The 14,585-nt window shown below is 52.0% G+C and overlaps 1 protein-coding gene across 2 annotated transcripts in view; it reads left to right on the forward strand.

Annotated features, from left to right (window-relative positions):
* Nucleotides 1-14,585, forward strand: part of SRGAP3 (SLIT-ROBO Rho GTPase activating protein 3) — a 75,537-nt gene that overhangs the window by 40,500 nt on the left and 20,452 nt on the right. For both annotated transcript variants that reach the window (XM_086845241.1, XM_086845242.1), the window contains exons 4-9: nt 1,985-2,047; nt 6,372-6,557; nt 7,869-7,997; nt 12,934-13,155; nt 13,607-13,708; nt 13,928-14,125. In XM_086845241.1, the coding sequence (XP_086701367.1) occupies nt 1,985-2,047; nt 6,372-6,557; nt 7,869-7,997; nt 12,934-13,155; nt 13,607-13,708; nt 13,928-14,125 (900 nt within the window). The remainder of the gene's footprint in view (nt 1-1,984; nt 2,048-6,371; nt 6,558-7,868; nt 7,998-12,933; nt 13,156-13,606; nt 13,709-13,927; nt 14,126-14,585) is intronic.

Here is a 14,585-nt window from a genome sequence, read left to right on the forward strand (position 1 = left end):
CTGGGCTCCTGCAGGATGTGGGCTCCAAGCCCCCTCTTTGTACACCTTGACTGTAATAACTCAAATTAGAATCACAGAATTGTTCAGGTTGTAAAAGCTCTCTGAGACCATCAAGTCCAACCCTTCCCCTAGCACTGCCAAGGCCACCACTAACCCGTGTCCCCAAGTGCCACATCCACACAGCTTTTAAATCCCTCCAGGAGCAAAGAAGAAATTTTTCCTAATATTCAAGCTAAACCTCCCTGGCACAACTTGAGGCTGTTTCCTCTTGTCCTGTCCCTTATTCCACCGTCCTGTCAGGGAGTTGTAGAGATTGAGAAGGTCCCCAGATATCTTTGGGCTGTGTCTGGGGGGATGCACACCTATTATGGCTCTGCTGTGAATTAGCAAGCCCCAGTGAGATTCTTGAGAGCAATGATGACCATTAGTGTGGGTGGGCAGGGGACAGGGACTGGGGTCCAGTCCAGATGAGGGTTCCTGGTGGCCCTGGGCCTCAAGTGAGCACCTTCTGGTCACTGGCATCATCCATGGGAGTGGGACTGGTGTGCATCATTCGGGGCTCTGGGGGTGGACTGTCCTGGGTCCCCTGACACTAACTCACTGTGGTTGCTGGGTGGGACTTTCACCCTCCAGACTCCTTGTTTCAGGCTTTGCTTTAAGTCTAGCTTCTAATAATCTAGATTAAACTTTCCATGTAGGTTGTCCCATTGGCTGGAATTAGAGGACCTTTCTGTGTCGAGGGCTTCTCTCATCACCCAGCCCGATGGAATGTTGTTTTCCCTGCCCACGTGCACAAAACTTCCTGGAGTTATTTGAGGAAATCTGGAAGAAACTGCTCAGTTTTGTTTTGGTTTGGTTTAGGGGAGGGAGGAGTGGGGTGTCTAAACTTAGTTTAAACACATCTTCAAGCTATAAGAAGTATTTTCTAGCCAAGAAGATTCCACGGAGAGATTTGTGGTGTAATTACAGGGAGGCAGGAAAGCAGAGCGAGCACATCCCAGCACCTCCAGCTGCTGGCTTCCAGTGGAGTTGTTTTGATCTGCAGCCAAGCTCCAGTGCTGGGCAGCTCCCCATGCTGTGGCCTCTGCATGAAGGGCTGTGTCCATGCTCTAGGAGGCTGTGACTGCATCTGCCCCGTCCTGCCTGGCAAGGAAAGGGAAAACACGGGCTGATAATGGGATTTCAGCAGACAGGAGAATGCCAGGAGTTTCTCACTGGCAGTGAGTGACTCCTCAGCTGGCTGAACTTTGCCTGCTGCTGTTGTGAAACTGGAAACTTTATTACATAACAGTGGTGTGGCTATTTTGTAGTGTCCTTTTTCAGAGACACTTTGGTTCACTCGGGTCAGAATAGTGAAAATGAGCTACTGAGGAGAAGCTGGGAGGCTGGGTCATGGCCAAGGGAAACATAAACCTGGGGTGCCAGTGCTGGGGAGCTCTGATAATCTTTGCTCTGAAATACCAACATTGGCTGGAAATGGCAGACGTGTTTAATCACAGAGCAGCAGAGTGTTCAGATCAAGACAGATTGACAGGTGATGCTGTGGGGCTGCAGAGTGCCAGTCTAGGGAACTGCAGACCCACAAATGGCTGTCTACACCCTGCCAGTCTCAAAGTGAGTCTCTGCCAGTCCCCAAACTGGGGAGAATGTTGCATGTTATACCCAAAAGGGGAGTTGACTGTGGGCTGGGAATGAATTCTACCAGTCGAAGGGCAAAGCAGTATTGCCTTTAATTTTAGATTCATCTGTTTTGCAGGATAAATAAGTTAAATTATGTGAAATACCTCCTTATGGTCTCAGAAACTGAGGTTGGGTGATCCATGGGCAAACATCAACCTCAAATGAATACAAAGCAGTTTTGAAACTGCATGAGACTTTGCTGCACTGTGTATTCACATTTATGATTCCTCTGAAACGTATTTTCATTTCAGAACTGTGAGTTTTGAGCAAAACAGTCTCACCTCCTCTTGTTTTTGTCTTGCAGAGCAAGGAGATTGGCCTGCAGATGCACGAAGAGCTCCTGAAAGTCACCAATGAGCTCTACACGGTGAGCCAAGAGCCGATGCCACCGTTCCCGGCCGGCAGCGTGGGGAGCAGGGGCCTTTGGCAGAGCACATCTGAGGAGGCTCTGCCCTGGCCATCCTGCTGCATGGCCATTCCTTCCCCTCACATCCTCTGGGAGAGTCTCTCCCCGGTGGCACTCCTGGATTTCCCAGCAGCCTGAGGCCAAGGGCTGGCTCAGCTGCTTCCCTGGGGCTGGGCTGGGAGTGGTGGGGATGTTCAGGTGTGATCCAGGTGTGATCCCAGGCTCTGCAGTGCTCTCACCTGCCGGGGCTCCAGCACCACGTCAGCTTCTGGCCCTGCTCAGCCCCTGGGCTGGTGATTTCCAGTGGCTCTGAGCTGGCTGTGCTTGTTTGTTGGACACCTCCCTGCTCCTGTGAGCCTGGGGGGATGGCTTAACATGAACATTTCCCTTCTGCTGGGGAATGCAGAAAGCTTCTGGCTCATAGGGGCTCTGCTCTTGTGCCCCAAGCAGCTCTTGGGCTGCAGAGCTGTCTGTGCCTCCCAGCGAGATCATGTGCTGTTAGTTAGGACGTGGCTCTTCAAGCAGGTTCTCATGGCAGGGTAGTAAAAGTCTTTGTGTTGCTTCTGCCTCTTGCCCTGTAGCAATTGCCTTCTTAAAAAATTTATTTTATTTGTGGTTTAGGAGCAACAAAACCATATAAAGTCTGCCTTTTGTTGGAAAATTGAGATAATGTATTTGCTTTGGTTGTATCTGTAACTGGTACATAAATAATACTGTGGTAGGTTTATTCCTAAACAATCATTCCATTTCATCTTTTTGAAAAACAGGCCTAAACAACAGAGCATGAATGATTGTATTTGAAATTTCTGCCATAAATCTCCTCTTAACAGGTTTGTTCCCACATTGGCTGTTGAAGGATTTGATTGCTGTGAGACCTGCAGTGTGGGTGGACAGCAGATCAGATTAAAAAGCCTGTGTGAGATTTGGGAGTGCGTTGTTGGTAGTTGAATGTCACAAGCTGTGTTAGGGGTGGTGACTATTTAAGATTAATTACAGCAGCAGCATGGCAGATGCAAAGCAAGGGAAGACTCACAAGGGCTGCCCTGGATAGCTGTGGACCTGTGTGCTCTGAACCCAGGCAGTGACAGGCCCGTCCCCGAGGGACACAGTGGGGTCCCAGGTGCGAGCAGTGGCCAGGGAGGAGCACAGAGGGAGATTCTGCTCGTCCTCACAGGAGCTGAGATTTCTCCCACTCACTGCTTTGCTCCATGTGCTGAGCAGAATGGGCTTGAATGGTGGAACTGGAGCAGCTGTGTGTTTGTGTTCAGCCTTGCTGCTGAGATAACAAACTGGCTGTGTCACCCAGGCTGGAAGGAGCAGGGAAGGGACATGCTGGCTTCAACAGCACGGAGGAAAAGCCTGTGGGGCAGTCAGGGTCACCTCACATCTGCTGGGTGCCAGCAGCTCCTGCTGCTCAGAGTTCTGTCCTTGAGCCATCAGGTGAAAGGGGCCCAGCTGTCCCCTGGCTTCAGGGGTGCTGGGGTGGCTGGGGACACCTTTGGGACTGAGCTGCTGTTGGTGAGTTCTGTGCAGCACCTTGGGTGCCCACGGGCAGCACGGCAACTGTGGCTGCTGACAAAAACAGACACGGGAAAAGGGCCTGGCTCTCAGGACACCAGGCTGCTGCTCCCTGGGAAATGTCCCTTGTCTGCTGTCAGCACAGGGCCTCTACCCACAGCTCATCTGTGCCCTGGCAAAGCTGCTTTTTAAGCCTCTCTGAGGGGAATTCTGTGCACTGGGCGGAAACTACAATTTTTTACAGGCTTCTCAGGCATTCTCTGTCTCAAACTTAAGCCAAAACAACCACATTGATTTTAACTCAGCCTTGTTGCTGTTCTGGTGCAAGTCACCCGTGGACTCTGCATGGAGAGAACCAAAGCCACACTGATTTTAATCAAAACGGAAGCAGATGACTTTCATTCTGAAGTGGAGATGCTTGTGAATGGTTTGTGCAGAAATAGTTCAGCTGTAAATTAAAACCAGCTTCGTTCCTTTGGTCCCTCCTCATGGATTCCTGCAGAGAGGTACCACTTGGAGCTGCTAAAGGCAGAAGGCTGGGGGGCCTGAGCCTGTACCTGTCACAGTCACCCCATTTCTGCTCTGGCTCCTCCCTGGGTCAGAACCTTGTGCATGAGCTGTTGAGGAGAACAAAGCCCTTGTAGCTGGAGGCTGCCAGCAGTGCCATTTATGGCCAGTATTTTGGCAACAGCCTTTCTCCAGAACATGTAATTAATATGGAAAACACAACTCGTGTTGTTAAATAACTAATGAACATTGGAACATATTTTTCCTCCTTCGCTGCAGCTAATTAACTGATTTGCAGGAAAGCTCCTCGGGACGCAGCTGTGGCAGTTTGTCTTTGTGTCACAGCATTGCAAGCCAGGGACAGTGTGGTTTGATTGCAGGCAGCGAGATGGCACGAGGGAATTGCAGATCAGGGGCTGATTGCTGCAGTGCAGGTTGGCCCCGGCCAGAATCGAGGCAGATATTAAACAGAACTATCCTCTGAATTTCCAATAGTGAGCTGTGTGGCAGGACAGTGGGTGAGGAACACTGTGAGCTGTATAAGGTGTCTGTTTTGGTTGGGTAACTGTCCCATAACCTTTGGATTTCACAAAAAACCTGCAACTTGGGCCCCTCTTACTCATTGGGCTTCTCTGTCACGTTGTGTCAGGGTCTCTGTGAGTGCTGCAGAAACCTTTCCTCTCACTGCCTGAAGCCCTGATACACAGCGCTTGGCTTTTTCACTTCCCTCTGTGTGTTTCACAAAAATATCTAGATGGTGAGGATGAGGAGGGCTCAGTGAAACCCTCTGGTCTCTCTCTTTAAGGAAATCCCAGGAATTGTCTGGTTTATGTGTGTCCTGTGACATTCACTGCAGAAAAGACAGTTTGAAATATGTGGCTGGGATCTGTGTTAGGAATTTGCAGGGCTTGGAAACGCAGCAGCTCAGGGCCAAGGCAGGAGCCTTTGCTCACTGTCCCTTGGCTGTGCCTGCAGTGGGATCTCCCTGCAGGGGAGGTTTGAGGTTTGTGCTGGGATGCAGTGTTGGGAGCCTGCTTCAGCTGAGGGTTATGCTTGGCAGGAGGAGGGATCATGTGGCTCAGCCTGACCTGCTCCAAGTCACACTCCTGGGTCCTGCTGACAGCCACAGCTGAGCAAAACTGTGTTTTCTTCTCTAAGCCATGTGTAAAAATCCCTGCATGTGCGGGTTCCTGCTCTGTTTTAACCCTTGTGCCTCAGGCAGCCCAGCCCAGCTCGTCCCAGAGTGTCCCAGCTCGTCCCAGCTTGTCCCAGAGTGTCCCAGAGTGTCCCAGCTTGTCCCAGAGTGTCCCAGCTTGTCCCAGAGTGTCCCAGCTCGTCCCAGCTTGTCCCAGAGTGTCCCAGAGTGTCCCAGAGTGTCCCAGCTCGTCCCAGAGTGTCCCAGCTCGTCCCAGCTTGTCCCAGAGTGTCCCAGCCCTGCTGAGGCTGATTGCACTGAGCAGTTGGGCGCTGTGGCTGTGTCAAGGCAATGTGAAATAAACCATCCACATCCCAGGGGGAGATGATAGAAGGGGACAGTGACTAAAGGCATAAAGAGAGAGGAGCAGATGTGTCCCTCTTGCCAGCTCTGTTAAAGTGATCCAGTGTGCCCTTTGGGCTTCTGTTTCTGAAAGGGAAGGTTGTGGTGGAATTTTGCCTGTAGAGTATTCCAGGATCAGCATCACCCCTCCTGGACATGGAATGGTGAAGGACAAGGTGCTGCTGCACCTATCCTGGTGTCCTGCTGGCAGCAGCAAGGGGAGGATGAGGTGGTGACAGGAGACAAACCCCATTTCTGCCTGGGAATTGCAGCTCCTCCACTTCTGGATGGTTCTGCTGTCTGGGTGGCAGAGCAAGGGCTGTCTGATGGCTTAGCAAGTCCAAGTGTAGGGACAGAGGGGTTAGGTCAAAACGGAGTTCAGAGTGACTGTGGCCTCCCTCACAGTCACTGCTCATGGGGAGCCTTTTCCCAGCTGCAGAGCTCTGAGGTTGTTCCTTATTACCCTGATGGTGGGTGCTCTTTGGCTGCAGATGTGTGCTGGCTCATGTCCCGTGTGGGACTCTGTGTCATCACAGTTCTAGACCATCCTGGAGCCTCTAGAAGTAGAGCTGGGATTAATCTCTCAAGCTTTCCTCCCTACTTCGTTCCTTAATGGCACTGTGGCCTCCACAGCCCCTCTGCCCTGGCCAGGGCTGCTGGCTTGTCCTGCTCTGGTGCCTGTGTGATCGTGGGCAGGTGGCTCATGGCCTCCTGTGTCTGCAGGTGATGAAGACCTACCACATGTACCATGCAGAGAGCATCAGCGCCGAGAGCAAGCTGAAGGAGGCGGAGAAGCAGGAAGAAAAGCAGTTCAACAAGTCAGGGGACATCAGTGTGAACCTGCTGCGACACGAGGACCGGCCTCAGCGACGCAGCTCCGTCAAGAAGATTGAGAAGATGAAGGAGAAGGTGGGTGAGAGGGAAGGAGGAGGGAGCTGGGCTGGGGCTCTCTGCAGGCAGCAGGGGTTGGCTTCAGCCTCGTCTTTGTGAGGCCATTCCTGTATCTCTGGGAAGGGCTTGGGAAGGCCGGTGTCTCGTGTGTGTGTTCTGCTGGATGGCAACCTAAGGAGGCCATCACAAGTGTCTTCCCTGCTCCTGGCAGTGGAGAGGAGCCAGGACCAGCTTCTAGAGAAGGTTTGACTCAGAGTCGGGGTGGCATGACGGGGATGGGCAGTGCAGCCCTGCACGGGGTGATGGACCTGCACAGGAGCCACGTGGCACCTTCCTGGCTGGCTGGAGGGAGAGCTGGAGGGACTTGGGGGCAGTGGTTTCTGGAGGACAGGACAGGAAGGGGTGGTGGGAGCTGCTTCTCCAGCAGCAGCTCAGGCCACGGGGTGCCGGGACCTGACTGTGCCAGGGGCCCCTGAGGCTGTGCTGAGGAGGGAAGGCACCAGGGTGTCCGGCTTGGCGTGGTGGTGCTGCTGGTCTGGACACCAGACCCTGCTCCAGGAGACTGGGACATGTCTGTTCCTGCTAGCAGAAGAATAGTTTGATCTGTAAAATACCAGTGTTCTTCCTCTGTAGACTGGGAGTGAGAGTGCAGGATTCAGATGGATTTGCTAGGCAAAACCCTTTGTGCCATCTCAGCCTCAGCAAATTCCCCTGGCCTCAGGATCTCTACAAGTTTTTGTGCTAATTTTGGAGAAAAGGAGATAGCTTCTCCAGCCAGGACACATCTGCTCACTGGCTCATGCAGTCCTGGGGCATTTCTAGCAGTGAACTTCTTGAAAGGGTTAATCTTTTGATTCAGCCATCAGAGCAGGGATCTGCCTGAGCAGATGTCCCAGGTCTGGAGCACATCTGCTTTCCTACAGTTTTGAATTCTGGGTCCTGTTCTGAATTGTAGCTTGGGCCTCTGGGCCAGATTCCACTTTCATACAGCTGCACACATCTGGAGCAAGTCCAAACATATGTCAGCATTTCCAGGGGGAAAATTTGGCCCTCTGGTTTTGACTGATGCCAAAATCCCCAGCAGCAGCTGTGCTCAGGGGCTCCAAGTACCTCTGAGCAGGATGCACTCATCATGGCTGGCTGACAGTGTGAGGGGTGTTCAGATGGGATCTCCTCCACCCTGGCAAGGTCCCTGTTTTCATACCAGATACAAGTTTCACTAATTACCTCATCACACCCAGGCTGCAGGGTGCTGTGGGGCTTTGTGGCAGGAGAAACGGTGCCAGTACCATCCTTTTTGTGCTCTGACACTCCATTCTGCTTTTTCAGAGACAAGCCAAGTATTCTGAAAACAAGCTGAAGTGTACAAAAGCCAGGAATGACTACCTGCTGAACCTGGCAGCCACCAACGCAGCCGTCAGCAAATACTACATCCACGACGTCTCCGACCTCATCGACGTGAGTCCCTCCCCTGTGCCCATCCAGCCTGGCTCAGCTCTTAATTGCACTCCTGTGTGCTGGGAAAGGGGTGTCTGGGGGCTTCAGGACAGTCCCAGCTGGGGCTGAACATGTCCTGTGAGTTGGATTTGCCTTGGGGTGAGCCAGGTGAGAGTGATGTTTCTCGGCCCGTTGGTTAGTCTGTGTCTGAGACAGAGAAATCCTTCCTAAGGTCAGACACAGCCTTGGTTTTGGTGCTGAAGCAGAGGGGTTTTTTCTTTCTACTGCTTGGTGCCTTTGGTGGCAATTCAGCACCCGTGGCAGTGCTGTCCTGGCTGGGGAGGGCACCTTGGGGTCTGTCCCAGTGCTCCTCGAAGGGAATAGCCTCAGGGCAGGAACTGCTGGAGGCAGGGTCATGGCAAGGACAGGGACTGAGCACTGGTGACTCCTACAAACTGCTTTGAGATGATTCAAGCAAGGGATTTACCCAGAGAAGGGATTTCTGCTTCTTCCTTTAACAGGCATCCCACAGCGTGTAGATTGCACAGTACAGTTTCTTCCTGCTGGAGTTGCCTCAGTGAATGCATAAGTAGCTGAGCTTGAAGCACTGAGTTACCATCATTACCTAAATGTACCATTTAAAAAACTGCTTGAGTGTTTACCTCCTTTCCTAGCCCATTAGCATGTAGTTACACTTCTGAGAATTAATTAAAGTCTGATGCAAAACCCCTGATGACTTCAAGATTTTGATATATGATAAAATACTCATCATTATGTCCCTTTTGTTCTCTTTATTATTGAAGATGTGTTGAAAAACAAGTGAGTTGATAGTGGAGACATTTGAATGGCAGGGTGTGAGAACACCTTGATTTATCTGCAGGCTTTCTGCTTTTGTGGTGTATATTCTCTCAATTACTTTTTAAGCAAGAATGACTTACTTTTGTGGAGTTTTTTGAACTTTGATTTTCTGGAGAATTGCTGAGTTCCATTTTAGTTCTGTCTCTTTATATTATTCTTCCCAACTTTTATTTCCTCACTGACACTTCCACTAGAGTCAGCAGATGGCATTTTTCCTGCACTCCAGGAATCCCTTTAGGGACTTTTCACTAAAGCATCTTTAACATGGAGCAAAGAAATTTCCCCAGTTATAAATTCTGTTCACCAAAGAAACAAAATATTGGATGTGTGAGCTGAGCACAGGTGTCCTATATATTTTTATATGTATATATATATATATCCTGAAAGGGAGAGGAGTTTATCTGAGCAGGCTTTTTTACAAGTTGGGTGTGTTTTGCAAGGGTGAGACAAGAAGGGCTTCAGCAGCTCCAGAAGAAAGGGATCCAGGGATCCAGGCCATGGGATGCCAGTGGTGCTGGAGGGGTCTGTGCAGGGCAGCTGAGTCCATGGAAGGAGTGGGTGAGAAGGGGCTCAGGGGGAGCAGAGCCCGGGGCAGCTCCAGGGCCACGCTCCCGTGGCTCCTGCCGGCTCCTGCACTCTCCAGGGAACGGTGAGGGATGCACCAGGCTGGCTCTGGGGTGTGGGGAGACGAGGGGCTCGCACACCCTCCATCTCCAGCACAAACAGCCACGTGTGACTGCTGATTTCACACAGATGCAAACAGGACGCTGCAGCAGCCAATTTACCGGCGTTTCCCCCAAATCCCAGCTGCCCTGGTGCCATCTCTTAGGCACAGCCTGGACATCACTTGCTTCCTGGGCATCCCTGCAGAGCAGTGGCTGGTGACAAAGCTGTGCTGGCCTCCTGCCCTGGCGAGGCAGAGGGCCCAGCTGCTCTGTGAGGGTGGGAGATCTCCAGGGCTGCGGCTTAAGGAGCGCTGGAAAGCCCAGCAGAGGAGCTGTGAATGGGCACAGCACCGGCTGCCCCTCTGTCTCCAGTGGCCTTGTTGTTTCCTCCTAGAAAGGAAGGGAAGAATATAGAGGCAGATCAAATCAGCCTTGGTCAGGCAGTGCACCATGGGGCTTCTCCTTGGATGACACGTGCGTCAGTTTAAACGCCTGGGCTTGGCTCATTTCTGTCATTAACTGTGTGACCAAGTTAATCTTTTTGGCCATGTATGCAAAGAGGAGATAAAGCTCCTTATCCATCCCTCTGGAGTTCTGTGGGAAATGGCTGCAAGACAGTTTGAAGTGGCCACATGAAAGATATCACTGGATTCAGTAGAGAAAATGGAACAGTCGGTGTCCGTATGAACCGATCTGCCAAAACGTGTGCAGCCTTCTCCGAGTCCTGGAGCAGCAACTTGCTTCCCTTCGGATTAGTGTTTGCTGTATCTGCGCCAAACAAGCCAGGAAAGGAGGGGAACTCTGAGGAAATTCAACATTACATGGAGCCATCAAATTGTTTGGTCCCTGGAAAAATTAGCTGAGTCAAGTTAGGGAACCAAAACAGCAGTTCAAAGAGTTATGTCAAAAATCCTCAGTTAGCTTTACTGGCCTGGTTGAACAGGGCTTGGAGCAACCTGGGCTAGTAGAAGGTGTCCCTGTTCATGGCAGGGTAGTTGAAATTGGATAATCTTTAAGGTCTTTCCCAACACAAACCATTCTGGGATTCTGTAATTTACTTGCCGCACAGTACAGCTCTGGGATTTGCAGCAATGTCAAGAAAGTGCAGGCCAGAAATTAAAATAGTCATATAATTATTATATATTATGCATATAATTAAAAATAATGTAGAATATTTTTTAAAAACCAGATAAGGAAAAAACGCAGAGAAGAGGGAACGGAGCAGAGCAAATGAGTTGGGCTCTTCATTTGCAGGCAGTGCTGGTCCTCTGGAGGCGTTACTGCTCTGCCTTGGAAGTGAAGGGGAGGCTTGCAGGGCACCCAGGTGTTACTCCAGAGTCCCACTTGCTCAGGTGAGGCTCTCATGTGCAGGTTCAGCCTCTCAGATTACAGAGGGGCTCGAAGTTGCTGGAGCCACAGAGCAGTGCGTGCATTTCCCTCTCCCCGCAGCCCAGGAGTGCCCTGCTGCAGCTCTGGGTGGGTGCTGGGAGGCACACAGGTCTTTGGCTGCTTCCGTGCTGTTCTGGCCAAACGTGCTTGCTTGAGCTCCAGGAGCTGGTTTGTTTCTCAAGCTGAACACTGGGATATTTGCACCCCTTGCAGGGTGTTACCAGACGTGATGAATTAATGCTTGGGGAGCTCTGAGCTTGGCAGATGAAAGGCGCTGCAGAAGGGCTGGGGATTATTATTTGTGGTTCTAATTTATTTGCCATCAAAGGGATGAGAGGGGTGAGAAAATGCCATTTGTTCTGGGGCTGGGAGCCTCGGTTTGAAGTCTTTTTTTTCTTCCTTTTTCTTTTCCCCTCCCCATTGTGTGTTCCTCTGGGAATTGCGTGGAAGTCCCTGCTTCGTCTTTTCTTCTGTGGGCACCCGTGTGTGAAGCAGCCGGCGCGGTGCTGATCAGCAGGGACTTCAAGGGCTGCAGTGTGTGCGGGAAGTGCCTGCCCTGGTTCTCAGGAGCAGCTGATTGCTGGGCACAGCAAATCACTGCTGGCTTCAGTGCGAGGCCAGCAGCACAAGAAAGGAAACATTTCACATGGAATTTTCTCCTAAAAGCATCTGGCAATGCCCTGAGCCGCTCTCCTTGGGTTCTGTGGTATTCAGCGCTTTGCCTTGTAGTGGCTCAGTTTTGTGTGTTTTGGGAATTCCCACACTTGAGCAGTGGCAGATATTGCCTCCTGGTGTTTTGTAGCCAAGTAGCTGTGATTTCAGGGGCTGGGAGAACACGGGTGAGGGCTGGGAAATGCTGGGGAATGCACAGTGCATTCCCAGGGTACAGTGGTCAGCTGGTCATGGCAGGAGTGCTGGTCCTCCCCCAGTGCTGGCACAGGGGTCCCAGCCCTGGTCCCTGCCCATCTGTGTGGCAGCCCCTCGGCTGCATTGTCCCACCTCTGGGCTTCCTGTACAACCTGGAGTGGTGCAGATGTTCATGCTGAAACTCTCTCATGGCAGAAACTTGCAGTGCAAAATGATGTTTTGCCCCAAGCAGCAAATGGAAATTCACCCCTTATCTTTTTTGTGTTGCTTGTTGATTTTTTCAAGGCAGGTCTGTGCCAGTCTATAACTGCCCATACTCTGAATTAATGTGATTAGAAACAAAATAAAAGCAGGATAAATGGAAGGCTGTGACAATTGAATGATTTTTACAAAATTCCTCATTATTGCACCTGGGGCTTCAGAGCTTCTAAAGACGAGGGGAGCAGTGGGGCTGGGAGCTGGCCCAGTGTAGCTTTGCTCCTGCTGGTTCCAGCAGAGGCTGCAGCAAGCACAGCCCTGCTGTGACGTGATCTGAGCTGAGCCGTGTCTCCTCACATCGGCTCCGAGCATGAGACGCCTTCTTGGCTTGGAGCTGCTTGTGGCACCAACTGAGGTTTTGGATTTCACTTCGAGTTTATCAATCTGAATTTCAGGAGGTATTTCTTCATGGAAAGGGTTGTCAGACAGTGGAACGGGCTGCCCAGGGAAGTGGTGGAGTTTCCATCCCTGGAGGCGTTCATGGAATAGCCAGATGTGGCATTCAGTGCCCTGGGCTGGGTGACAAAAGTGGGGGATCGGTCACAGGTTGGACTTGCTCAGCTCTGATGGATCTTCCAGGGCAGCAAATCCCTGTGCTGGTATGACACTTGACATGCCAAATTCAGCTGTAGTGAGGACGATGTTTAAAACCAGGTTTTTGTCTAAAATACAGTATTTTGGCAGCAATTAACTCCAAGTTTTATCATTTTCCCCAAGACAGACACAAGAGTGATCAGCAGCATGAGGAGCTGCTCCATGGTGGGAGGCAGGCAGCTGTGCAGGGACAGAGCAGGATGTGCACACGCTGCAGGGCGCGGTGTCCACTGCCACGCCTCGCTTCAACATCCATCTGCACTTGAGAACCTTGAGAAACGGTTTGGGAGTGTTTGTGTGACCAGGCCCCCCTTTGTGTTTCTCAGTGCTGTGATCTGGGATTCCACGCCAGCCTTGCTCGGACCTTCAGGACGTACCTGTCTGCTGAGTACAACCTGGAGACGTCCCGCCACGAGGGCCTGGACATCATCGAGAACGCTGTGGACAACCTGGACGCACGGAGCGACAAGCACACCATCATGGACATGTGCAACCAGGTCTTCTGCCCGCCGCTGAAGTTCGAGTTCCAGCCACACATGGGGGATGAGGTAACGTGCTCACCTGTGGGGCTGCAGAGGGGCCCGGCCTGGCCCTCCCCGTGACCATCGCTGGGAAATTGTTCCTGACTCCTTACTCCTCTCGGCTGCCTTCACTCACTGCTCTTTGTGTTTCCTTTCCTAATGAGACTCTTGGCTCGTTAGGGCTCCTCCTTTCAGGCTGCCTCTTGCTCCGTGTCTCTCCCAATTAGGGAGCCCACGGTTTGGCTCTCTCTGCCCCACAGATCTGCACAGGGGAGCTGTGATTAACCTGCTGTAATTGGGAGATGGCCGAGTGCAAATCACTCGGTGCTGGCCCAGCTCCGGGGCACTGCTGATGGGACACATGGCAACACAACCTCTCTGGAGGCTGCCAGGAGCTCGTGGGGGCTGGAGGGGATTGCGTGGGTGTGGAAATGCGTGTCTGGACCGTGTGTGACCCGTGGAATGTCTCCTGTCTCAGGTGTGCCAGGTGAGCGCCCAGCAGCCCGTGCAGACCGAGCTGCTGATGCGGTACCACCAGCTGCAGTCTCGGCTGGCCACTCTCAAGATCGAGAATGAAGAGGTAAGAGGTCAGGGCTGTGGGCAGAGCTGCTGAGCCTTGTTCCTCTGGAGGTTTCCTGGTGTGCTCAGGTGTGGAGCCCCTCCTGTGGCAGGGCTGGAGGTGCCCACAGACCGCAGCCAGTGCTAGCCCAGGGCTCAGGAGCTGCCTGTTGAGTGGCTGGCTCAAGATGGGTCCCCTTTTCCCAGTCTGCCTCAAACCACGCTGTCCTGTTTCTGGTAGGTACGGAAAACGCTGGATGCCACAATGCAGACCTTGCAGGACATGCTGACAGTGGAAGATTTTGATGTTTCAGATGCCTTCCAGCACAGCCGCTCCACTGAGTCAGTCAAATCAGCTGCATCAGAGACCTACATGAGCAAAATCAACATTGCCAAGAGGAGAGCCAACCAGCAGGAGACTGAAATGTTCTATTTCACTGTGAGTCTCAGCTCAGGCCATACAGGACATGAAGCATTAATTGCCAGGGCTGAGGCCCAGTTAAGTGCTCATTAGTGAAGAGCAAGAACCAATTCAGTCTCTTTAAGTACTTGTCTTCTGTCACATTTGGGTCTGGAATGCATTTCAGTGGCAGGGCACTACACAGGGACTGACAGTCCAGTGCCTGCTTGTTTTTCTCTTTGAGGGAACAACTGGAGCAGCCAGATGAGATTGAAAACTTTCTGGGTGGAGTAGGAGAGGCACAGAGCAGGGCACAGACTCCAGATGGCCTCACTATGGGCCACCAGCTAGGGTCTCTTCAGGAAGGCCTTCAGGACTGTGAGCTAGGAGCCCAAGTCTTCTTCTCTAGCCTTGTTCAGCTTAAATTTGCCCTTGGCCCACGATGAGCTGAGGCCACTCGTGTGCCAAGGAAGGCACAGAAGCTGGGCTGTGGTGTGTG

This window comes from Cyanistes caeruleus, chromosome 11 (assembly GCF_971803275.1).
Source record: "Cyanistes caeruleus chromosome 11, bCyaCae1.hap1.1, whole genome shotgun sequence".
NCBI classification, from domain to species: Eukaryota; Metazoa; Chordata; class Aves; order Passeriformes; family Paridae; genus Cyanistes; species Cyanistes caeruleus.